A 22,526-nucleotide genomic window follows, 5' to 3' on the forward strand; every position below is an offset into this window, starting at 1 on the left:
TCCTTCCACCCATCTCTCTCTCTCCTTCCGCCCATTTCTTTCTCCTTCCCCATTCCACCCATCCCATCTCATTTCTCTCTCTCTCTCTCTCTCCTTCTGCCCATCTCTCTCTCCTTCCGCCCATCTCTCTCTCCTTCCGCCCACCCACCCACCCATCTCTCTCTCTCTCTCTCTCCTTCCGCCAATCTCTCTCTCTCCTTCTGCCCATCTCTCTCTCCTTCCGCCCATCTCTCTCTCCTTCCGCCCACCCACCCACTCTCTCTCTCTCTCCTTCCTTCCGCCAATCTCTCTCCTTCTGCCCATCTCTCTCTCCTTCCGCCCATCTCTCTCTCCTTCCGCCCACCCACCCATCTCTCTCTCTCTCTCTCTCTCCTCTCCTTCCGCCAATCTCTCTCTCTCCTTCTGCCCATCTCTCTCCTTCCGCCCATCTCTCTCTCTTCCGCCCACCCACCCACCCATCTCTCTCTCTCTCCTTCCGCCCATCTCTCTCTCCTTCCGCCCGCCAATCTATCTCTCTCTCCTTCCGCCAATCTATCTCTCTCTCCTTCCGCCAATCTATCTCTCTCTCCTTCCGCCAATCTATCTCTCTCCTTCCGCCAATCTATCTCTCTCTCCTTCCGCCAATCTATCTCTCTCTCCTTCCGCCAATCTATCTCTCTCTCCTTCCGCCAATCTATCTCTCTCCTTCCGCCAATCTATCTCTCTCCCCATCTCTCTCTCTCCTTCCGCCAATCTATCTCTCTCTCCTTCCGCCAATCTCTCTCTCTCTCCTTCCGCCCATCTCCCTCTCTCCTTCCGCCCATCTCCCTCTCTCCTTCCGCCCATCTCCCTCTCTCCTTCCGCCCATCTCCCTCTCTCCTTCCGCCCATCCCAATCCTCCTTCAACAGAAATAGTTGTTGTTGTTAGTCACAGCCCACACAATGAAATGCCATTTACTGAAACAAGCAATGCTGTGAGTTGTTGTGACTGCAGTTTAGCTGTAGACTCTTGTACGAATGTTGTTTTGAGTACTGTAAGGCTGTTGATACTATTGTTTGTGTGTACATGCATGTGTGTGTGCATTTATTCAAGGTATTGATGGATATTAGTAATAAAGACACAGCTTTATTTTAGAAGCTATGTAAGTTGGCTGTTGGCGTGCCTGTTTGTTCATAGATGTTTATGAAAGCTGTGTGCTCAGCAGTCTCTCCTCTCTCCCAGTTGTGCTCAGCTCTTTCTGATGACAGCTCGCTACTTCAGGTTCAACACACTTCACATGGTCATCCAGCCCAGTCCATCCATCCATCCTCCAGGACAGCCAGAGAGGGAAGAGAAACCCTCGTGGGAGACACCATAGAGACTAGGCTAACTACTCAGCTCTCTGCAGGCAGGACCAGCTCTCTGCAGGCGGGACCAGCTCTCTGCAGGCAGGACCAGCTATCTGCAGGCGGGACCAGCTATCTGCAGGCGGGACCAGCTATCTGCAGGCGGGACCAGCTCTCTGCAGGCGGGACCAGCTCTCTGCAGGCGGGACCAGCTCTCTGCAGGCAGGGCCAGCTATCTGCAGGCAGGACCAGCTCTCTGCAGGCGGGACCAGCTCTCTGCAGGCAGGGCCAGCTATCTGCAGGCAGGACCAGCTCTCTGCAGGCAGGACCAGCTCTCTGCAGGCAGGACCAGCTCTCTGCAGGTAGGACCAGGGGGCTCTGTGGAAACCCCAGCAGGAGTACCTCAGCAATAGGGAGACCCCAGGGGAGACCATACTGTCCATTCACTCTCGAGTAGGATCCACCAGACTGTAGAGACATGTTGGACCACTCAGTCAGCAGTCTGTTCTGGCCACTCAGTGATGTGCTGTACCAGGGGCTCTTAGGAGTGCCCAGCTGGGATAGCCCAGAGTGAGAGAGAGAGAGCAAGGGAGAGAGAGAGAGAGAGACTGCCCTAGGAGACCAGAGCGACTTACTTGACCACTCAGTGACGGAGGCAGCTGACCACTCTCTAGCTGGGACACCTTGAGGGGTGAGGCCCCCATGAGACCTGCATCCGGTTTTACGTAAGGGGTTTTACTTAAGGGGTTTTATTCAACCGGGCACTGTTCCTAACCTGACACTGTCACGTTCGTCGTATGAATCGGGCCAAGGCGCAGCGTGGTATGCGTACATTCTTCTTTATTTAATAGAATGAACACTGAACAAACTAACAAAACAACAAAACGAACCGTGAAGCTAATATGAATAGTGCAGACAGGCAACTAAACATAGAACGAGATCCCACAAACACCAAAGGGAAATGGCTACCTAAATATGATCCCCAATCAGAGACAACGATAAACAGCTGCCTCTGATTGGGAACCATATCAAGCCACCATAAACATACAAATACCTAGACCTACAAAACCCTAGACATACAAAACCCTAGACAATACAAAAACTAGCGTAGCCACCCGAGTCACACCCTGACCTAACCAAAATATAAAGAAAACAGAGATATCTCAGGTCAAGGGCGTGACAGACACTCTTAAGGGATCTGAGTCATGTACCGTTTGTGTGTGTAAAGTTCATCATACACAGTACACACACACACACACACACAAACAAACACACAGAGGCAGGCACCAACGCACATGCTTGGAGGCAGACATGCCTGTTGTAAATGTTGTAGACTCAACATTCCGAGATAAAGGCTATATGGATATAGGACAGACTAATGTGGAGGTTGTTTAAATAAGGATCTATAGATATCATAACTGGTATCTATTACATGTACAGTGTATTATAATTATAATAACAGTGAGAGATTAAAAAGAACTTGCCACAATTTGCAACACAATCCTAGAGTCAAACCCTTTCCAATGCCTCATACACAAAACAAACATATTGTCTCAGCAGAATCCATCCTCCTATTTCCCTGGTCTTTATTCCCTGGTCTTTTGTTGAGCACTATTCTAATTGTCATGACGCCAAACAAACAGGGTCTGGCTGGTGTAATCTAGTCAGAACATCCCGCGGATCACTCCAGTCATGTTAGCGTGGCGCTAGCATTAATCAGCCCAGTCGTATTAATGAGAGAGCGGCTAGCGCTAATTACCGCCATAGATTCTGCAGCAGCCCATTAAATATACAAATGACAGAGCTAAAGAGCCCAGCCTCTCCTGATTAATCTTTAAATGGAGAAAAACTAATGATGTCTGTAAAGTTTTCCCTCCACTTTGCCTCCGTGCCGACACCGCACGGCAATCAATCAAATTAATTAAGGAAAATCATTTGTATCATTTAACATTTCTTCCGCACGCTACGATAGAGTGTGTAGAGTCAGGATACATTATTCCTTTCTCTTTTTGGTTTCTTATTTACACACCGTTTTTGATTTAGTTCATTTCAGTTCAAATCTTTGGGATTTGTCTGGTTTAAAAACAGATTCCAATCACATTCATATTCATGCTAAGGCAAAGGTCTAGTTTTTTAATGTATAAAAAACATCTCTAAATGGATGAATCCATTAAAGAAACCTGCACTCATCTCTCAGGCATTGATTTCATAGTGAAAAGGCTTCCTTGATTGGAGCCCAGATTTAGCATAAAGCACATTGACCTCTCAAAGACAAGTGGCATACATCCACTCGACTCCATGTTCCCTGAAAACGCAATAATACACAAACTAAATGAACAAATGATGGAAACATGAAAACATCACGTTATTAATATTCTAAAATATATTCTAAATAGTGCATTACGTTAATGGGAAGAGAGGATGATGAGTGATTTGAGACAGAAAGCCCATCAGGCTGCAGTAAAGCATTGATGAGTTCCACCGTCTGATCAATTTGCCGTACAGACGGTGCGTTTCGAATCCTTCTTTGATTTGATTTGTTTGGTGTTGCGTGCGCCTCCGCAGATATAATTGGAAGTAGGGTATGAGGGGTATGATGTAGGGTATGAGGGGTATGATGTTGGGTATTAGGTGTATGATGTAGGGTACGAGGGGTATGATGTAGGGTACGAGGGGTATGATGTAGGGTATTAGGTGTATGATGTAGGGTATGAGGGGTATGATGTAGGGTACGAGGGGTATGATGTAGGGTATGAGGGGTATGATGTAGGGTATTAGGTGTATGATGTAGGGTATTAGGTGTATGATGTAGGGTACGAGGGGTATGATGTAGGGTATGAGGGGTATGATGTAGGGTATTAGGTGTATGATGTAGGGTATTAGGTGTATGATGTAGGGTATGAGGGGTATGATGTAGGGTAAGAGGGGTATGATGTAGGGTACGAGGGGTATGATGTAGGGTACGAGGGGTATGATGTAGGGTACGAGGGGTATGATGTAGGGCACGAGGGGTATGATGCAGGGTACGAGGGGTATGATGTAGGGTATGAGGGGTATGATGTAGGGTATGAGGGGTATGATGTAGGGTATGAGGGGTATGATATAGGGTACGAGGGGTATGATGTAGGGTAGGAGGGGTATGATGTAGGGTATGAGGGGTATGATGTAGGGTACGAGGGGTATGATGTAAGGTATGAGGTTAGTATTGAATGTGGAAAGGGATGGTTATGATGAAAACACCTCGATGATAGTGAATACATCCTGTTTATGCCAATGATTTGATCCATTAACCTCTATCTATCTACATCTCAGGTCTTTTATCATAGCCTGTAAAAAAACGCTCAGCACTGTTTTAAAGAAGCCTTTCCACACACCTTGACAAGATCATCAAGAATAATTTTTAGATGTATATTTTCTGGAGACTTTTGTTCTTCCAATAAAACAAAACACACAAAGACCTAATACACACTGAGCGCAAGGAAGCGATGGCTGTGTGGAGAGAGCGATCTCAAACAGAGCTAATCTGGGAGTGTGTGAGGCGATAGTTTTGCTTTGTGCCTCTTCATTAGGGTGGGTGTGTGTGTGTATGCACTTGTATGTGTATGGGTTTGTGTTTTTGCGCGCGTGTACGCTTATGTGTGTATGTGTGTGTAATGGCGTGGGGCCCAAGGACGAGACTCCTTTTCTGACTGTGGCCATTGATCAATTAGCGGCAGCAGGACTGAAGCCTGGGCCTGATTTATAAAGATTTATCCTGCGTCATAATTAAAGGAGAAAAGGGGAAATAGCTGCTAGACGTTAATAGAGTTAAGGGCAGATGGCCGTGCATCTCCACACCAGGCTCGGTCAGCAGGTTCTACCATTACTTTATGATATGATATGCAGGCTGCATAATGTCCTACACTGGAGAGGGACTAAGGAGTAACTGGTGGTCTATTCATACAAATATAGACAGATTTCTCTGATAGTTTACTGGACCTGTAGAACTAGGGAGGGGAGAGATGCTGAACGTGAGGTCTAATAGTGAACACTGTGCTGGAGACACACACACGCACACACACAGTCTGCTAAGGTGATGCCACAGTGATGCCAGAGTGAGAGGTGACCAGTGTGCCAGATTTGACCGTGAGTAAGGATTTGGGCATTTGAGGACAAAATCTAAGTAAAAACAATATGTTACAAATCCCTCAAACAAGGAAGGAGAAAACAAGTTAATGAAGGCTTTTCATTTCCCCACCTGTAACATTGCTGGGTGAATCAACCGGATGCTTTGGTAGTGGAATCTATTTGATTAGCATAAGAGCCAATTAAAAAACATATATAATATAATTTAAACAAATGGCCGACTAGGGATGTTTTGGTTGGGTTTGCAGATGAAGCAGAACATGTTTTGATTTGGAGCTCAGTTCTCCAATTATGTGAGTAAACACTGTTGTAATTGTCCTCTGTCTCATGTGGAAGTCATTCACTTAGCTGGGACTCTTCCACAGAAATACTGTTTCAGTCTGAACATATACAGAACAACACTAAACAAGTGATAAACTATATGTATTTTTATGTGTTTTATAATGTACCAACTATTAATTTTGCTGTGCTCTTACACAAAGATGTAGATACTCCAAATCAAATCAAATTTTATTTGTCACATACACATGGTTAGCAGATGTTAATGCGAGTGTAGCGAAATGCTTGTGCTTCTAGTTCCGACAATGCAGTAATAACCAACAAGTAATCTAACTAACAATTCCAAAACTACTGTCTTATACACAGTGTAAGAGGATAAAGAATATGTACATAAAGATATATGAATGAGTGTATATTACTGTGTGTGTGTACAGTATGTGTGTGTGTGTGTGTGCATCTACAGTCGCCACGTACCTGTGAAGTCGCTGTTGACCGGTAGTGTGTCGCTGGGGAACCGGTGGTAACCGTTGCCGGGGAACATCGCCCCCCTAACGACGAGGTCACGGGGATCAGAGAGAGAGAGGTCGGTTCGCTCCACCTGACGGAGTTCGGGTTCAAATGTAACAGTAGAAGTTACTCTCTGGGTTTGATTACATAGGCTCTATAACAGCAAGACGAGGCGTGACACAAAGTGGAAGTATCACAACAGATATGTACGTACAAATATGTTTTAAAGGAATTTAAACAATAATGTCCCTCTGTAGTTGGTTATGAGAGTATCTGACAGAAAGGCGGACAGACAGACAGACCTGGTAGAGTGGTGGGGGTCCGTGGGGCTGAGAGGGGGGGTCCCAGGTCACCTCCATCAGTGTCCCATGTACTGGCCTCAACCTGGGGGAGCAAGACCTGCTGGAGCTAGAGATGGGAGAGAGAGTAAAGAGATAATAATTAAAGTGAAGGAGAAGAAAAGTAACTACCTTGTACTACCTTCTATGCAGAATTACAAATGCTCTTAAACGGGTGTGTTGTTCAGCTGTTTCTTAGACAAAGACTCCCTTACAGTAATTATCCATCTCAGAGAGTCTGCTAGTCTGATAACAGGTTAAAGCGCTAAACGAGTGGAGAGATGGAGGGTAATAAAAGACAGCTGTGCATTAACATCTCAGCGTCATGCCTGTGCTGTGGTTTAGATGGTCCCACGTATGAGCTAGAGGAGTGAATTATCCATGAGTGACACCTTCACACGTGCGCGCACACACACGCATGCACGCACGCACGCACACACACACACACACACACACACACACACACAAACAACACACACACACACACACACACACACACACACACACACAGGCCTAATAAAGCTGGTAAATGGAGGTGGATGTCTTGTCTTCCCAGCCCATCTCAGTCAAGGCACCATAAATGACAGCCAATCAATAACCATAGAGTCTATATAATGGAAATTCTGATATCATTACAAAATTATTCCCTCTCCTTTAATAGGATTTTTGTGAAGCCTCTGTGGAATATTTATCTTTTATGTTACCCCTCAGAACATACGCTAGAGAGAGGAGCTGGTAGTGATATGTTCCGTGTTTTTTCTTTACTATAGAATCAGCAAGTAGGACAGTGTCTCCAGAATTTGGTTCAGTGGCTGGTCGCATTTAAACATCTTCAGTGATTTCTCCCTTTACTTATCAGCAGTATTCACCCCCCTTGTTTTTTTGTTGGTTTTTTTGCATTAAAGTGGGATTTAAATTAATTTAATTGTGGGGTTTTTGCTCATTGATCTATACAAAATACTCCATAATATTAAAGTATTTTAAACATTTTATTAACTCAAATGTTGTTGCAAAAGTATTAATCTCTTTTTATAAGACTAAATTAGAAAGTGTTGAATTTCAAGCACAGATTAAACTACAAAGACCAGCTTTTGGAAAGCCTCATAAAGAATGGCAGTGATTGGTAGATGGGTAACAATAACAAATCAGACATTGAATATCTCTTTAAGCATGGTCAAGTTAGTAATGATGCTGTGGATGATGTATTAAACCACACAGACACATCAAAGATACAGTCATCCTTCTGAACTGAGCTGCAGGACAGGAATGAAACTGCTCAGGGACGTCACCATGAGGCCAGTAGTGAGTTCATTGTTTGTGAAGGGAAAACACTAAGGATGGATCAACAAGATTGTAGTTACTCCACAATAATAACCAACATGACAGAATTAAAAGTAGAATACAAATATAAAAAATACAAATATACCAAAACATGCATCTTGTATGCAACAAGGCACTAAAGTTATACTGCAACAAAAAACATGGAGAAGGAATAAATGTTTTGGCCTAAATGCTAAGCCTTATATTTGCGGCAAATCCCACACAGCACAGCACTGAGTAACTGCCTCCTTATGATCAAGCATGGTGGTGGCTGCATCATGTTATGGGTATGCTTGACATCGGCAAAGATTGGGGAGTTTTTCAGGATAAAAAGAAACGGGATGGAGCCAAGCACAGGCATTTTCCTAGAGGAAAACCTGCTTCAGTCTGCTTTACACCAGACACTGGGAGATTAATTCAACTTTCAGCAGGACAATAACCTACAACAAAAAGCCAAATCTATACTTGAGTTGCTTACCAAGAAGACAGTGAATGTTTCCGAGCAGCCAAGTTAAAGTTTTGACTTAAATATGCGTGAAAATCTATGTCAAGACTTGAAAATGGCTGTCTAGCCAAGATCCTCAAAACTTTTAGGGCTTCAGAGCTTTAGGGCTGTCCCCGACTAAAAAAAAGTAATCCTGTTCTTTCGACCAATCGATTTTTCCATATATACAGTAGACAGACAGTGTAAAAAACACTTAATGAATAAGTGTCCCTGAGAGTCTGTTCTAACGAGATACAAAAAAACAAAGCCTTTATTACACCAGACTAAAAACAGTTGCATGCATTTATTTATTGTTTAGGCTAATTATTCAAAGCTTCCTTTTGTTATTTAATTAAAAAACTAAAATGCTTGATAGCATTTCAAAGCATTCATGTCTTTCAGGCTGTGTGATGGCATGAACGAATGATTGATTGATTGATACAGTAGCCTATATATTGAAATATAGGCCTAAGTAAGTTACGGTATGAAGACTAAAGAAGAGTCACTTCTAGGCCTCCAGCTCGATGGTTATACAAGGATACTATACAAAGACCACTAATGACAATATGACTTACTGTTATGATCACCATCATTATAATAGTAACAGTAAGAAGGAGATCAAGAAAAGGGAGGCTATAAGAGCGAGAGCTCTGTGAATATTATGAGGACAAACTGGTGTTGTTAGATTACAATATCATTGTTCTGCCTGTTTGGAGCAGTGTAAACACTAAATCATTTATAAGTAATACCAGTCTGTTATAACAATTATTTTTTTGTAAAGCCTTTATTACAAACACTCAAACAGGCAACATAAGAAAGATCTGTCTTATTTCTGTAGATATATATGGATGATTTATAAAGCCAGGTACATTGAACAGTTAGGATATTGATTATAGACCTAATTAAGTTGGGGTTTCCTCTCTAACTTTTTTTCTCTTCCTGCTGCTGCCTCCGCCACAGACAATGAAACTAAGGCAAGGCTTGTTTCCTCGGACAGCGACCTTCCTGCTGCTTTATTAGCCTCCGCAATTTCAGTACATTCTTGTTATCCATCCCAATATTACTGGTTCACTGCTTGTGATGGACTGTGCCCTCCCGTGGCCTCCGCATGCACAAAGCAACATAGGGAAAGGCAGCAATTCTACGGTGTACTGAAGATTGTGTTTCAGAACCACTCAGACAGGGGTGAATCAGCGGTGTCTTGTGACCTTATCCAACGAGGGGAAAGACAGGTGTCTTGTGATTTCTTATAAAATAATAGACAGGTGTCTTGTGATTTATTAGTGTTGCACCATTTGGTTTTACATAATATAACCATATACAATTTCAGTATCTAGTGTCTTGTGATGGACTGTGCCCTCCGCAATGGATGTCAATGGATTAGTCCACTCAGACAGGCGTGAATCAGACAGGTGTCTTGTGATGGACTGTGCCCTCCCCGTGGCCTCCGCCATGGATTAGTCCACTCAGACAGGGGTGAATCAGACAGGTGTCTTGTGATGGACTGTGCCCTCCCCGTGGATTAGTCCACTCCGCTTGTGATGGATTAGTCCACTCAGACAGGCGTGAATCAGACAGGTGTCTTGTGATGGACTGTGCCCTCCCCGTGGCCTCCGCCATGGATTAGTCCACTCAGACAGGGGTGAATCAGACAGGTGTCTTGTGATGGACTGTGCCCTCCCCGTGGCCTCCGCCATGGATTAGTCCACTCAGACAGGGGTGAATCAGACAGGTGTCTTGTGATGGACTGTGCCCTCCCCGTGGCCTCCGTCATGGATGAGTCCACTCAGACAGGGGTGAATCAGACAGGTGTCTTGTGATGGACTGTGCCCTCCCCGTGGCCTCCGCCATGGATTAGTCCCCTCAGACAGGGGTGAATCACACAGGTGTCTTAAGCACCATGAAAAAAATAGTTTTTGCAACTGCTTGACTAAAGAAATCTCGGTCAACCAACAGCCTATCGACCAAACAATCAACTAGTCAACTAAATGGGGTCAGCCCTACAGAGCTTGAAGAATTTCTTAAAGAATAATGGGCTTTGTGTGTGTTCCTGTGTGTGTGTGTGCGTGCCTGTGTGTGCATGTGTGTGTTTATGTGCATGTATGTACTGTGTGTGTGTGTGTGTGCACGTGTGTGTGTGCACGTATGTGTGTGTTTGCATGCCTGTGTGTATGTTTGTTTGCGTGTGTGTGTGCGTGTGCGCGTGTGTGTGTTTGCATGCCTGTGTGTATGTTTGTTTGCGTGTGTGTTTTTGTGTGTGTGTGTGCGCGTGTGTGTGTTTGCATGCCTGTGTGTATGTTTGTTTGTGTTTGTGTTTTTGTGTGTTTGTGTGCGCGTGTGTGTGTTTACATGCCTGTGTGTATGTTTGTTTGCGCGCGTGTGTGTGTGTGTGTGTGCGTGTGTGTTTGCATGCCTGTGTGTATGTTTGTTTGCGTGTGTTTTTGTGTGTGTGTGTGTGTGTGTGTGTTTATGTGTATGTATGTACTGTGTGTGTGTGTGTGTGTGTGTGTGTGTGTGTGTGTGTATATGTGAGTGACTACTGTGCGATGCTAATATGCTGCCATGTATTTACCACGAGGCAGCCACATAAGGGTTGATAAAAGCCACTTGGTCTCTCCTCTCCTCCTGTCATCCTCTCTGCCCCCTCTCCACTCAATGACGCTCTGACAACAAGGTTAACAGTCCAACACTAAGGTTAATATTGCCTTCAACATGTTAATGAAGCAGCTAAATCACCACAGCGCACCCAGGGCAGACACACACACGCACACACACTTCTGGGGAACAATTATCAGGCCCGGAGGAGTGTTTTGTGTTTTTACACTAGCTGACATCCTTTATGGGCCTTCGGATCATCCCCGGTCTACATGCACTGTAATACCGCTGAAATATATCTCTGGAGCAGCACAACTATTGATTTATGCATAATAATTATCCCCAGGCTTCCCAAGGAGAGAAATATGCATAGCAGGGTTCACGTCAATGTGCCGTATGTGTGTGTGTGTGTGTGTGTGTGTGTGGTAGGGGCTGGCTAGGCTTGTAGAGCAAGTCTTTATGGATGTAGGATACATTAAACATTACCGTCAGCAACTGATTCACAATCCAACCTGATCAATACCATGTGGTGAGAGTTTGCTCTGGTGGTGAGAGTTTGCTCTGGTGGTGACAGTCTGCTCTGGTGGTGAGAGTCTGCTCCGGTGGTGAGAGTCTGCTCCGGTGGTGAGAGTCTGCTCTGGAGGTGAGAGTCTGCTCTGGAGGTGAGAGTCTGCTCTGGAGGTGAGAGTCTGCTCTGGAGGTGAGAGTCTGCTCTGGTGGTGAGAGTCTGCTCTGGTGGTGAGAGTCTGCTCTGGAGGTGAGAGTCTGCTCTGGTGGTGAGAGTCTGCTCTGGAGGTGAGAGTCTGCTCTGGTGGTGAGAGTCTGCTCTGGTGGTGAGAGTCTGCTCTGGTGGTGAGAGTCTGCTCTGGTGGTGAGAGTCTGCTCTGGAGGAGTGCTGTGGGCTTTACACACACAGACTCACACACACGCATGCAGACATCCTTACATCTTTCTTCCTCCTAATTTAATTCATTTTTAGATTTAGAGTTACATAAGGAAATGTAATCTGGTGAAATTCCTTTAAATATGTATAAGAAATTCTTAATTATGTGCAAAACACACTTTATATAAGGGAGACAGAAAGTTTCCACTGAAAGTTGGAGGGAGTAAAGAAGAGATGAAGCGAGAGAGAAAGAGAGAGAGGGGGGTTGAGCAATGCTCTTTCTTCTCCTCTGTCTGCATTCTTATCCCAGACTGCTTTGGGAGACGCCAAAATAATGTTCTACTCCATAACCATTAAGTTCCTTTACTTACTGTTTACACACCACACCCCACAACTCACTCCTCTCTAAGACCAACTAGGTTAATTTACTGTGGGTGGATGTGTGTATTGACAGAATCAAATAGAATTTGAGTGAGATAAAAGCATCTAAGCAGATGCCGTCTCCTCCATCTGGACAGATGGTTATTCTGTGTAACGGTGTGTCTGGGTAATATGTGGATTGTGTGTCTAAACAGTCGTAAAAGCCTGGGTAAAGGATGGATAAATGGCTATCATCAACATTAAGGTCTGGCACAAGACAATCACAACATGGGTAATGGCACAGACAGTCTTGGATGCTCCAAACCAACAGGTTGGGTTCGTTTGTCTGTCTGCGTGTGTGTGAGAGTGTGTGTATTAGTTTGTCTGTGTGTGTTAGTATGTGTGAACGGGAAGTTTTGATCAGACAATTAGTGCAGAATGGTCTAACAACAATCCATTCTTCAGAGTCTAAGCCGGGGGGTGGGGGGGGGTTCATACTCTGTGGCGATTTTAGCATGTAAATCTTGGTGGGCCAAATTCCCCAAAATTATTTTAGATGCAAGTCAGCAAAGAAACTGCACAACACTAAACAATACATTAACTATAGTTGAAGTCGGAAGTTTACGTACACGTTAGCCAAACACATTTAAACTCAGTTTTTCACAATTCCTTAGGTCAGTTAGTATCACCACTATATTTTAACAATGTGAAATGTCAGAATAATAGTAGAGAGAATGATTTATTTCAGCTTTTATTTCTTTCATCACATTCCCAGTGGGTCACAAGTTTACATACACTCAATTACTATTTGGTAGCATTGCCTTTAAATTGTTTAACTTGGGTCAAACGTTTTGGGTAGCCTTCCACAAGCTTCCCACAATAAGTTGGGTGAATTTTGGCCCATTTCTCCTGACAGAGCTGAGTCAGGTTTGTAAGGCCTCCTTGCTCGCACACGCTTTTTCAGTTCTGCCCTCAAATATTGTATAGGATGGAGGTCAGGGCTTTGTGATGGCTACTCCAATACCTTGACTTTGTTGTCCTTAAGCAATATTGCCACAACTGTGGAAGTATGCTTGGGGTCATTGTCCATTTGAAAGACCCATTTGCGACCAAGCTTTAACTTCCTGACTGATGTCTTGAGATGTTGCTTTAATATATCCACATAATTTTCCCACCTCATGAAGCCATCTATTTTGTGAAGTGCACCAGTCCCTCCTGCAGCAAAGCACCCCCACAACATGATGCTGCCACCCCCGTGCTTCACGGTTGGGATGGTGTTCTTCGGCTTGCAAGCCTCCCCCTTTTTCCTCCAAACACAACGATGGTCATTATGACCAAACAGTTCTATTTTTGTTTAATCATTTTTCCAAAAAGTACGATATTTGTCCCCACTTGCAGTTGTAAACCATAGTCTGGCTTTTTTATGGTGGTTTTGGAGCAGTGGCTTCAACCTTGCTGAGCGGCCTTTCAGGTTATGTCGATATAGGACTCGTTTTACTGAGGATATAGATACTTTGTTTTCTCCAGCATCTTCACAAGGTCCTTCGCTGTTGCTCTGGGATTGATTTGCACTTTTCGCACCAAAGTACGTTCATCTCTAGGAGACAGAACGCGTCTCCTTCCTGAGCGGTATGACGGCTATGTGGTCCCATTGTGTTTATACTTGTGTACTATTTTTTGTACAGATGAACGTGTTACTTTCAGGCAATTGGAAATTGCTCCTAAGGATGAACCAGACTTGTGGAGGTCTACAATTTTTTTTCTGAGGTCTTGGCTGATTTCTTTTTATTTTCCCATGATGTCAAGCAAGGTAGGCATTAAAATACATCCACAGGTACACCTCCATTTGACTCAAGTGATGTCAATTAGCTTATCAGAAGCTTCTAAAGCCATGACGACATCATTTTCCAAGCTGTTTAAAGGCACAGTCAACTTAGTGTATGTAAACTTCTGACCCACTGGAATTGTGATACAGTGAAATAATCTCTGTAAACAATTGTTGTAAAAATGACTTGTGTCATGCACAAAGTAGATGTCCTAACCGACTTGCCAAAACTATAGTTTGTTAACAAGAAATTGTATGTAGTGGTTGAAAAACGAGTTTTAATGACTCCAACCGAAGTGTATGTAAACTTCCGACTACAACGGCACGTGTTCAGCACTTCTGAAATGTACAGCGACAGAAAGCAGAACATGGGCCGCTCTTACAATATTCTCCCTGTACACAAAGTCAGAACTGTAGGATAAATAAACGTAGAAAACAGATGTAGAACTACAGATGTTTTTGTGAGAAGACCGATTATCGACAAACACCGCTCTAGCTCTGTCACCTTTCACCCCAGATGTCTTCTGGTCTGACAAACACCGCTCTAGCTCTGTCACCTTTCACCCCAGATGTCTCATGGTCTGACAAACACTGCTCTAGCTCTGTCACCTTTCACCCCAGATGTCTTCTGGTCTGACAAACACCGCTCTAGCTCTGTCACCTTTCACCCCAGATCTCTTCTGATCTGACAAACACCGCTCTAGCTCTGTCACCTTTCACCACAGATGTCTTCTGGTCTGACAAACACCGCTCTAGCTCTGTCACCTTTCACCCCAGATCTCTTCTGGTCTGACAAACACCGCTCTAGCTCTGTCACCTTTCACTCTAGATGTCTTCTGGTTTGACAAACACCGCTCTAGCTCTGTCACCTTTCACCCCCGATGTCTTCTGGTCTGACAAACACCGCTCTAGCTCTGTCACCTTTCACCCCAGATGTCTTCTTGGTCTGACAAACACCGCTCTAGCTCTGTCACCTTTCACCCCAGATGCGGACGGATTTTTATCTGGATCTTGTCATTATGTTACTTAGATTGACCACCAGTGTATCAATCGAAAAATTAGGGTTAAGGCTGTTGAACAATAGATATAAACATGTTCATTCCTAAACACAAAATGATAGTGATTTCGTGACTACAGTTTAAAACACAAAAAATGCCACATAATCTAGATTTCTACATTTAAAAACCTCGGATGTGTATGAATATGTTAAAGCATGCTGTATTCCTGCACCTGAGAGAAACACATTCTCACATCTTCAAGACGTAAACAAAACAGACAAACAAAGTAACAAACGGAATAGAAACGGACCAACCGGTGAACATGTGTGAGCATATGGATGAATATGTGTGCGGGTCGTGTGTGTCAGCCCAGACCATATGTTAGAGCTGTGCGGCGGCACTGTGTGTGTGTGTGCCCATCACACAAAGCTGATCAATTAGAGCTCGTCCCAGGCCCAGTGATTTGTGTCTCAGTTATTAAAAAAGGAGGCTAATTCATCCTACTTCCATATTGGTAATAAATCTATGGCAGTGGCCCGCACAGAATGACAGAATGTGTGTGTGTGTGTGTGTGTGTGTGTGTGTGTGTGTGTGTGTGTGTGTGTGTATGATTCATGGCCAACAGGGAGTGTGCGCTATGCCACATTTTTCTCCCTGTAATTAACAGTAAATTGTTTTTACTGCCGTGTACAATGAATTTCCCCCCTGGTTACGCCAGTGTCTCGACTGAAATACTGAGTGAGTGAATTTAGTGAGTTAGTGAGTGCATGTGTGTGCGTGTGTGTGTGTTCCATAGCTCCGGAGTTCGTGGCTCCTCCTGAGGTGTTGGCGGTGTCATCCTCGTCCCTAAAGGTCGCGTGGAGGTCAGCGCGGGGTCAAGAGGCTAGTGAGTGTTTGAATATATGTGTGAGTGTTTGAATATGTGTGAGTGTTTGAATATGTGAGTGAGTAAGTGTGTGAGTGAGTGCGTGATTGAGTGCATGTATGTGTGAGTGTATGTGTATGTGAGTGTGTGTGTATGTATGTGAACGTCTGTGTGAGTGTGTTTGTGTGTGTGAGTGCGTGCGTGCGTGCGTGCGTGTGGGATTGAGTGCATGTATGTGTGAGTGTGAGTGAGTGAGTGTGTATGTGTGAATGTATGTGTGTGTATGTGTGTGTGTGAACCCTGTCATCCCTCTCCCTCACTCTCTTCTCTCTCCCTCACTCTCTTCTCTCTCCCTCTCCCTCACTCTCTTCCCTCTCCCTCACTCTCTTCCCTCTCCCTCACTCTCTTCCCTTTCCCTCACTCTCTTCTCTCTCCCTCACTCTCTTCCCTCTCCCTCACTCTCTTCCCTCTCCCTCACTCTCTTCTCTCTCCCTCACTCTCTTCTCTCTCCCTCACTCTCTTCCCTCTCCCTCACTCTCTTCTTTGCTTCTTCACTCTCTCCCTATTTCTTGTTTTCTCTTTTTCCTTTTTCTCTCCCTTCTTTGCTTTCTTTCCATCCCCCTCTCCCATCCAGAGGTAGTTTGTTCCCTGACAGACACACTCCATTATAGTCTCTTAAATATGTAACTGACCTGCTATTCTACACCTCCATAACTGGGACAATACAAACATGTGGTCAGGTTTAACCAGCAACATTCATGATCTACAACTCCATAAACAGAGACACTGTATGGGAGTATAGCAGTACTGCTGGAGTATACTGGAGTATTTCTGAGCAGTGTGGTAGAAATAAATAAATAATTGGATGATATTTATCTCTGGTGTTATAATGAGTGGGTTATCAGTTGGTAGTGTACAGTTTGTGTGTGTGTGTGTGTGTGTATGTGGTACCTGTAGGTAGTGTTCGTCCAGAGGCAGGCAGGCTGGTCACACAGCCCAGTGACGTACACAGAGTCACAGTGAAGTCATATCTCCTGTAGGCCTCTAGTCCTTCTGCTACATACACACGCTCTGATGGACTGGCTACATACAGCACCTGCGACAAGAAAGACACACACACACACACACACACACACACACACACACACACACACACACACATACACACACACACACACACACACACACACACACACACACACACACACACACACACACAGAGGATCAGAGTGATGTTATAGGCCCCCTACACACACTTGTGGTCCTGTATGGCTCAGTTGGTAGAGCATGGAGCTAAGGTGGTAGAACATGGAGCTCAGGTGGTAGAGCACGGAGCTCAGGTGGTAGAGTATGGAGCTCAGTTGGTAGAGCATGGAGCTCAGGTGGAAGAACATGGAGCTCAGGTAGTAGAGCACGGAGCTCAGGTGGTAGAGTATGGAGCTCAGGTGGTAGAGCATGGGGCTCAGGTGGTAGAGTATGGCGCTCAGGTGGAAGAACATGAAGCTCAGGTTGTAGAGTATGGAGCTCAGGTGGTAGAGTATGGAGCTCAGTTGGTAGAGCATGGAGCTCAGGTGGAAGAACATGGAGCTCAGGTGGTAGAACATGGAGCTCAGGTGGTAGAGCATGGAGCTCAGGTGGAAGAACATGGAGCTCAGGTGGTAGAGCATGGAACTCAGGTGGTAGTGCATTGAGCTCAGGTGGTAGAGCATTGAGCTCAGGTGGAGGAGAGCATGGAACTCAGTTGAGCCCGGAGCTCAGGTGGTAGAGCACGGAGCTCAGTTGGTAGAGCGTGGAGCTCAGTTGATAGGGCGTGGAGCTCAGTTGATAGGGCGTGGAGCTCAGTTGGTAGAGCATGGAGCTCAAAAGGTAGAGCATGGAGCTCAGTTGGTAGAGCATGGAGCTCAGTTGGTAGAGCATGGAGCTCAATTGGTAGAGCATGGAGCTCAGTTGGTAGAGCATGGAGCTCAATTGGTAGAGCATGGAGCTCAATTGGTAGAGCATGGAGCTCAGTTGGTAGAGCATGGAGCTCAATTGGTAGAGCATGGAGCTCAGTTGGTAGAGCATGGAGCTTGCAACGCCAGGGCTGTGGGTTTGATTCCTGCTGGGCCCACACATACAGAAATGTATGCATTCCCTACTGTAAGTTACTTTGGGTAAAATTGTCCGCTAAATGGTATTTACATGAGATGTGTCAACTTGCTTGAGACTTATTCGCTCCTCTAGCTAATGCCTAGGCTTTAGCTCCGCAGGCTAACACAATCTTCTAGCACACACCACACACACAGACTGCGAGAACAGAGCGATATGTTACGAGGAGACATTATGCGTCCTGTTAAGAGAGGACAGTGAGAAAGCAGAGGGATAGTCCTACCTAGGGGGACAGCTGACTAGACAAACAGTTGGGCAAAAAAGTATTTAGTCAGCCACCAATTGTGCAAGTTCTCCCACTTAACAAGATGAGAGAGGCCTGTAATTTTCATCATAGGTACACTTTAAAAATGCATTGTTTGAGCCGATGAGAACACTCCTATCTGTGCAATGATATTGTATGTGTTTTTCTAAGGGAATGCAGAAGTAGTGGTGTTTCGAATGTCTATCTATTTTTCTAAGATGATTTAGGGCCAAGACAGGAAATCTAGGAATGAGGGAGAAGCATGTGTACCTATTTATTGTGTAAGTATGTTACCTGTGTGATAACAGGTGGTGCGTACGGGTTGGACCTCTGCTCTGTGACCAGGTTCACCCTGTATTCAGTGACCTGTCCTCTAGCCTCTTGACCCCGCGCTGACCTCCACGCGACCTTTAGGGATGAGGATGACACCGCCGACACCTCAGGAGGAGCCATGAACTCCGGAGCTATGGAACACACACACACACACACACACACACACACACACACACACACACACACACACACACACACACACAAACACACACACACACACACACACACACACACGTTACTTCCAAATCTCTTCTTTTATCATTAAGTACTCTTAAATCACAGTGTCCATAATAGTAACTCTGTTGACTGCGTCAGTGTAACTGCTGTGGAGGGTTTTAATGAACAGCTGAAGCAGGTGGATGTTGTCAAATAGGAGCACAGCCAGGTTGAAAAAACAACAGTGTTTTTCACACCATGTCAACTTGACACAGCTACCCTGACAGAAACACAGAAATGCAGAGAGAGAGAGAGAGAGAGAGAGAGAGAGAGAGAGAGAGAGAGAGAGAGAGAGAGAGAGAGAGAGAGAGAGAGAGCTTGTTAAGTTACTCTGGGCACAGAATCCACTCCAAACACAAGCTGTAAAATACCATTTGCATGTTTGATCCAAATGTGGAGCAGCATTTGTGTTTATGTTTGTGATGGAGCTGTCAACATGGCTCAGGAGTACTGGCATAATAAGCCTCAGTCAACACTCACACAGCCCTCTGAATGAAAGCACAGCACAGCACAGCACAGCACAGCACAGCACAGCACATTTAGAAACACCTGTTATCTCACACACTCCCCATCTCTCGTCGTATCTCTCCAATCTCTTCTTTATCTCTGAAGCCACCTAGTGTTAGGTGTTTAATGCGATTCACGCATGCATGCAGGAGTGCACAAACACTCTTTCACACACACACACACACACACACACACACACACACACACACACACACACACACACACACACACACACACACACACACACACACACACACACACACACACACACACAGGGTGTGTAATGTGATTCATGGCTATTACACAGTCAGACAGGGGGCTGTGAGTTTTGTTTGGGGGCACAGTCTAGTTCTAATGAGCCATATCATCTCTTTGGAATTAGAATGCTTTAATCAGAAACCCCCCTCCTTCCTGTCTCTTTTTCTCTCTCTCTCTTCCCTATCCCTCTCCTCCTTCACTTCCACCAACCATTATGTCACAAAACTACTAGAACTACACACCCAGAGGCCTCCCCAGAGGAACTCTCTCTCTCTCTCCCCTATCCCTCTCCTCCTTCACTTCCACCAACCATTATGTCACAAAACTACTAGAACTACACACCCAGAGGCCTCCCCAGAGGAACTCTCTCTCTCTCTTCCCTATCCCTCTCCTCCCTCACTTCCACCAACCATTATGTCACAAAACTACTAGAACTACACACCCAGAGGCCTCCCCAGAGGAACTCTCTCTCTCTGTAAGTGCTCACCTCACACTCTCTCGACTTTTTTCGTCACTGTTTGTGTTTGTATGCTGGTGTGTGTGTGTGTGTTTAACTGACCCCCCTCCTGTGTCCGAGCTGTAGTCCAGTCTGATATCACACTCCCGGCCATGTTGACGGTCAGAACTCGCAACTGATAGGTGGAGAAGGCCTGCAGGTCTGTTACTATGGCGCTGCTCTGGGGAGGAGGCAGAGCACTCTCTTTGGCTGAGTCAGACGGGAGGCGGGGATCCAGCCAACCACTGCTCACAAACACCCTACGCTCTGGGGCGGGGCTTGTGGTGGTGTTCTGCGATTCCATTGGCCCTCGTATGAAGAGCTCGTACCTTATAATAACACCTATGGAGGCAGAAACAAAAGAGACGATTTTATTATGTTCAATTCCATATTAATCAGTTCTTGATGGGTTAGCTTGTGACTAGTTCCTATTAGGACCTGTTCTTTACCAGAAATATTGTATATTCTTATACCAGGTGGGTCACAAGGAAATGATAAAGTACATTATATTGATCAAAGTTAAAAAGAAGTTAGAGAACCACTATTTATGACACAGTGGATTTGATTTTTTTTGGTCACGGTTTTCTACTTCGGTTTCTATTTTTTGACATTAAATGCACTATAAATGATGTGCGTTGAATAATGTAACAACACAGAATAAAACCATTTCTAAAAGTCCCATAATAGTAGTGACTGTCCATTACTGATTATCACTTATTAACCAGCATTTATTCACATTACTTTAATTCAATCACATATTTCAGTTGATGCCGTATATTACATTTGTTTTATTTGTTGACTTTATTATATCATTCCAAGTCATCAACTCATCTCTATAGAGCTTCTGACAAAACTCCTATTTTAGTAGTTCTCCAAAGTAAATAAGGCATACTTTTATGCCTGCTGAATACCAACTATCAATCACTTAGATTGTATTTTCAGGTAGAGATACCTCTCGAAGCAACTGCTCTCTATCCCTCTTGATCGCACATTCTTCTGTCTCTTCTCTCTGTGTCTTCCCCACACTAACCCAATGTAGCAGGCGTAAAAGAAACACACAGACTGGACAAGTACTCGCGCAATGGATTATGGTCATTTGAGTTAATTACCATGTTTTCTGTACTAACCTATGTAGAACATTGGCCTGTTGGAAACTACAACTCCCTACTACATCGCACAGTTCGGGCTTGATCTGATTTTTTTGCATTGGATGCATCTCAATTCACCACATCTGCCTACTTAACACTTCCACATCTGCCTACTTAACACTTCCACATCTGCCCACTTAACACTTCCACATCTGCCCACTCAACACTTCCGCATCTGCCCACTCAACACTTCTACATCTGCCCACTCAACACTTCTACATCTGCCCACTCAACACTTTTACATCTGCCCACTCAACACTTCTACATCTGCCCACTCAACACTTCTAAATCTGCCCACTCAACACTTCTAAATCTGCCCACTCAACACTTCTACATCTGCCCACTCAACACTTATACATCTGCCCACTCAACACTTCCGCATCTGCCCACTTAACACGTCCGCATCTGCCTACATAACACTTCCGCATCTGCCTACTTAACACTTCCGCACCTGCCCACTTAACACTTACACATCTGCCCACTCAACACTTCCGCATCTGCCCACTCAACACTTCCACATCTGCCCACTCAACACTTCCTAATCTGCCCACTCAACACTTCCACATCTGCCCACTCAACACTTCCTACATCTGCCCACTCAACACTTTTACATCTGCCCACTCAACACTTCTACATCTGCCCACTCAACACTTCTAAATCTGCCCACTCAACACTTCTAAATCTGCCCACTCAACACTTCTACATCTGCCCACTCAACACTTCTACATCTGCCCACTTAACACTTACACATCTGCCCACTCAACACTTCCGCATCTGCCCACTCAACACTTCTAAATCTGCCCACTCAACACTTCTACATCTGCCCACTCAACACTTCTACATCTGCCCACTCAACACTTCCGCATCTGTCTACTTAACACTTCCACATCTGCCTACTTAACACTTCCACATCTGCCTATCTGCCTACTTAACACTTCCACATCTGCCTACTTAACACTTCCACATCTGTCTACTTAACACTTCCGCATCTGCCCACTCAACACTTCCACATCTGTCTACTTAACACTTCCACATCTGCCTACTTAACACTTCCACATCTGCCTACTTAACACTTCCACATCTGCCTACTTAACACTTCCACATCTGTCTACTTAACACTTCCACATCTGTCTACTTAACACTTCCACATCTGTCTACTTAACACATCCGCATCTGTCTACTTAACACTTACACATCTGTGGTAAAGGTGACAGAGCTAGAGCGGTATTTGTCAGACCATGAGACATCCCGAAAATCGGTCTTCTCACAAAATCGTCTGTAGCGTCTGAACG

The 22,526-nt window shown here is 44.8% G+C and overlaps 1 protein-coding gene across 1 annotated transcript in view; it reads right to left on the reverse strand.

Annotated features, from left to right (window-relative positions):
* The window catches only part of ush2a (Usher syndrome 2A (autosomal recessive, mild)), a 458,847-nt gene that overhangs the window by 275,817 nt on the left and 160,504 nt on the right, over window positions 1-22,526 (reverse strand). The window contains 6 exon segments of the mRNA XM_065004287.1: window positions 6,184-6,307; window positions 6,519-6,601; window positions 6,604-6,624; window positions 16,836-16,980; window positions 18,571-18,740; window positions 20,150-20,428. Of these exon segments, the coding sequence (XP_064860359.1) occupies window positions 6,184-6,307; window positions 6,519-6,601; window positions 6,604-6,624; window positions 16,836-16,980; window positions 18,571-18,740; window positions 20,150-20,428 (822 nt within the window).

This window comes from Oncorhynchus nerka, linkage group LG18 (genome assembly GCF_034236695.1).
Source record: "Oncorhynchus nerka isolate Pitt River linkage group LG18, Oner_Uvic_2.0, whole genome shotgun sequence".
NCBI classification, from domain to species: Eukaryota; Metazoa; Chordata; class Actinopteri; order Salmoniformes; family Salmonidae; genus Oncorhynchus; species Oncorhynchus nerka.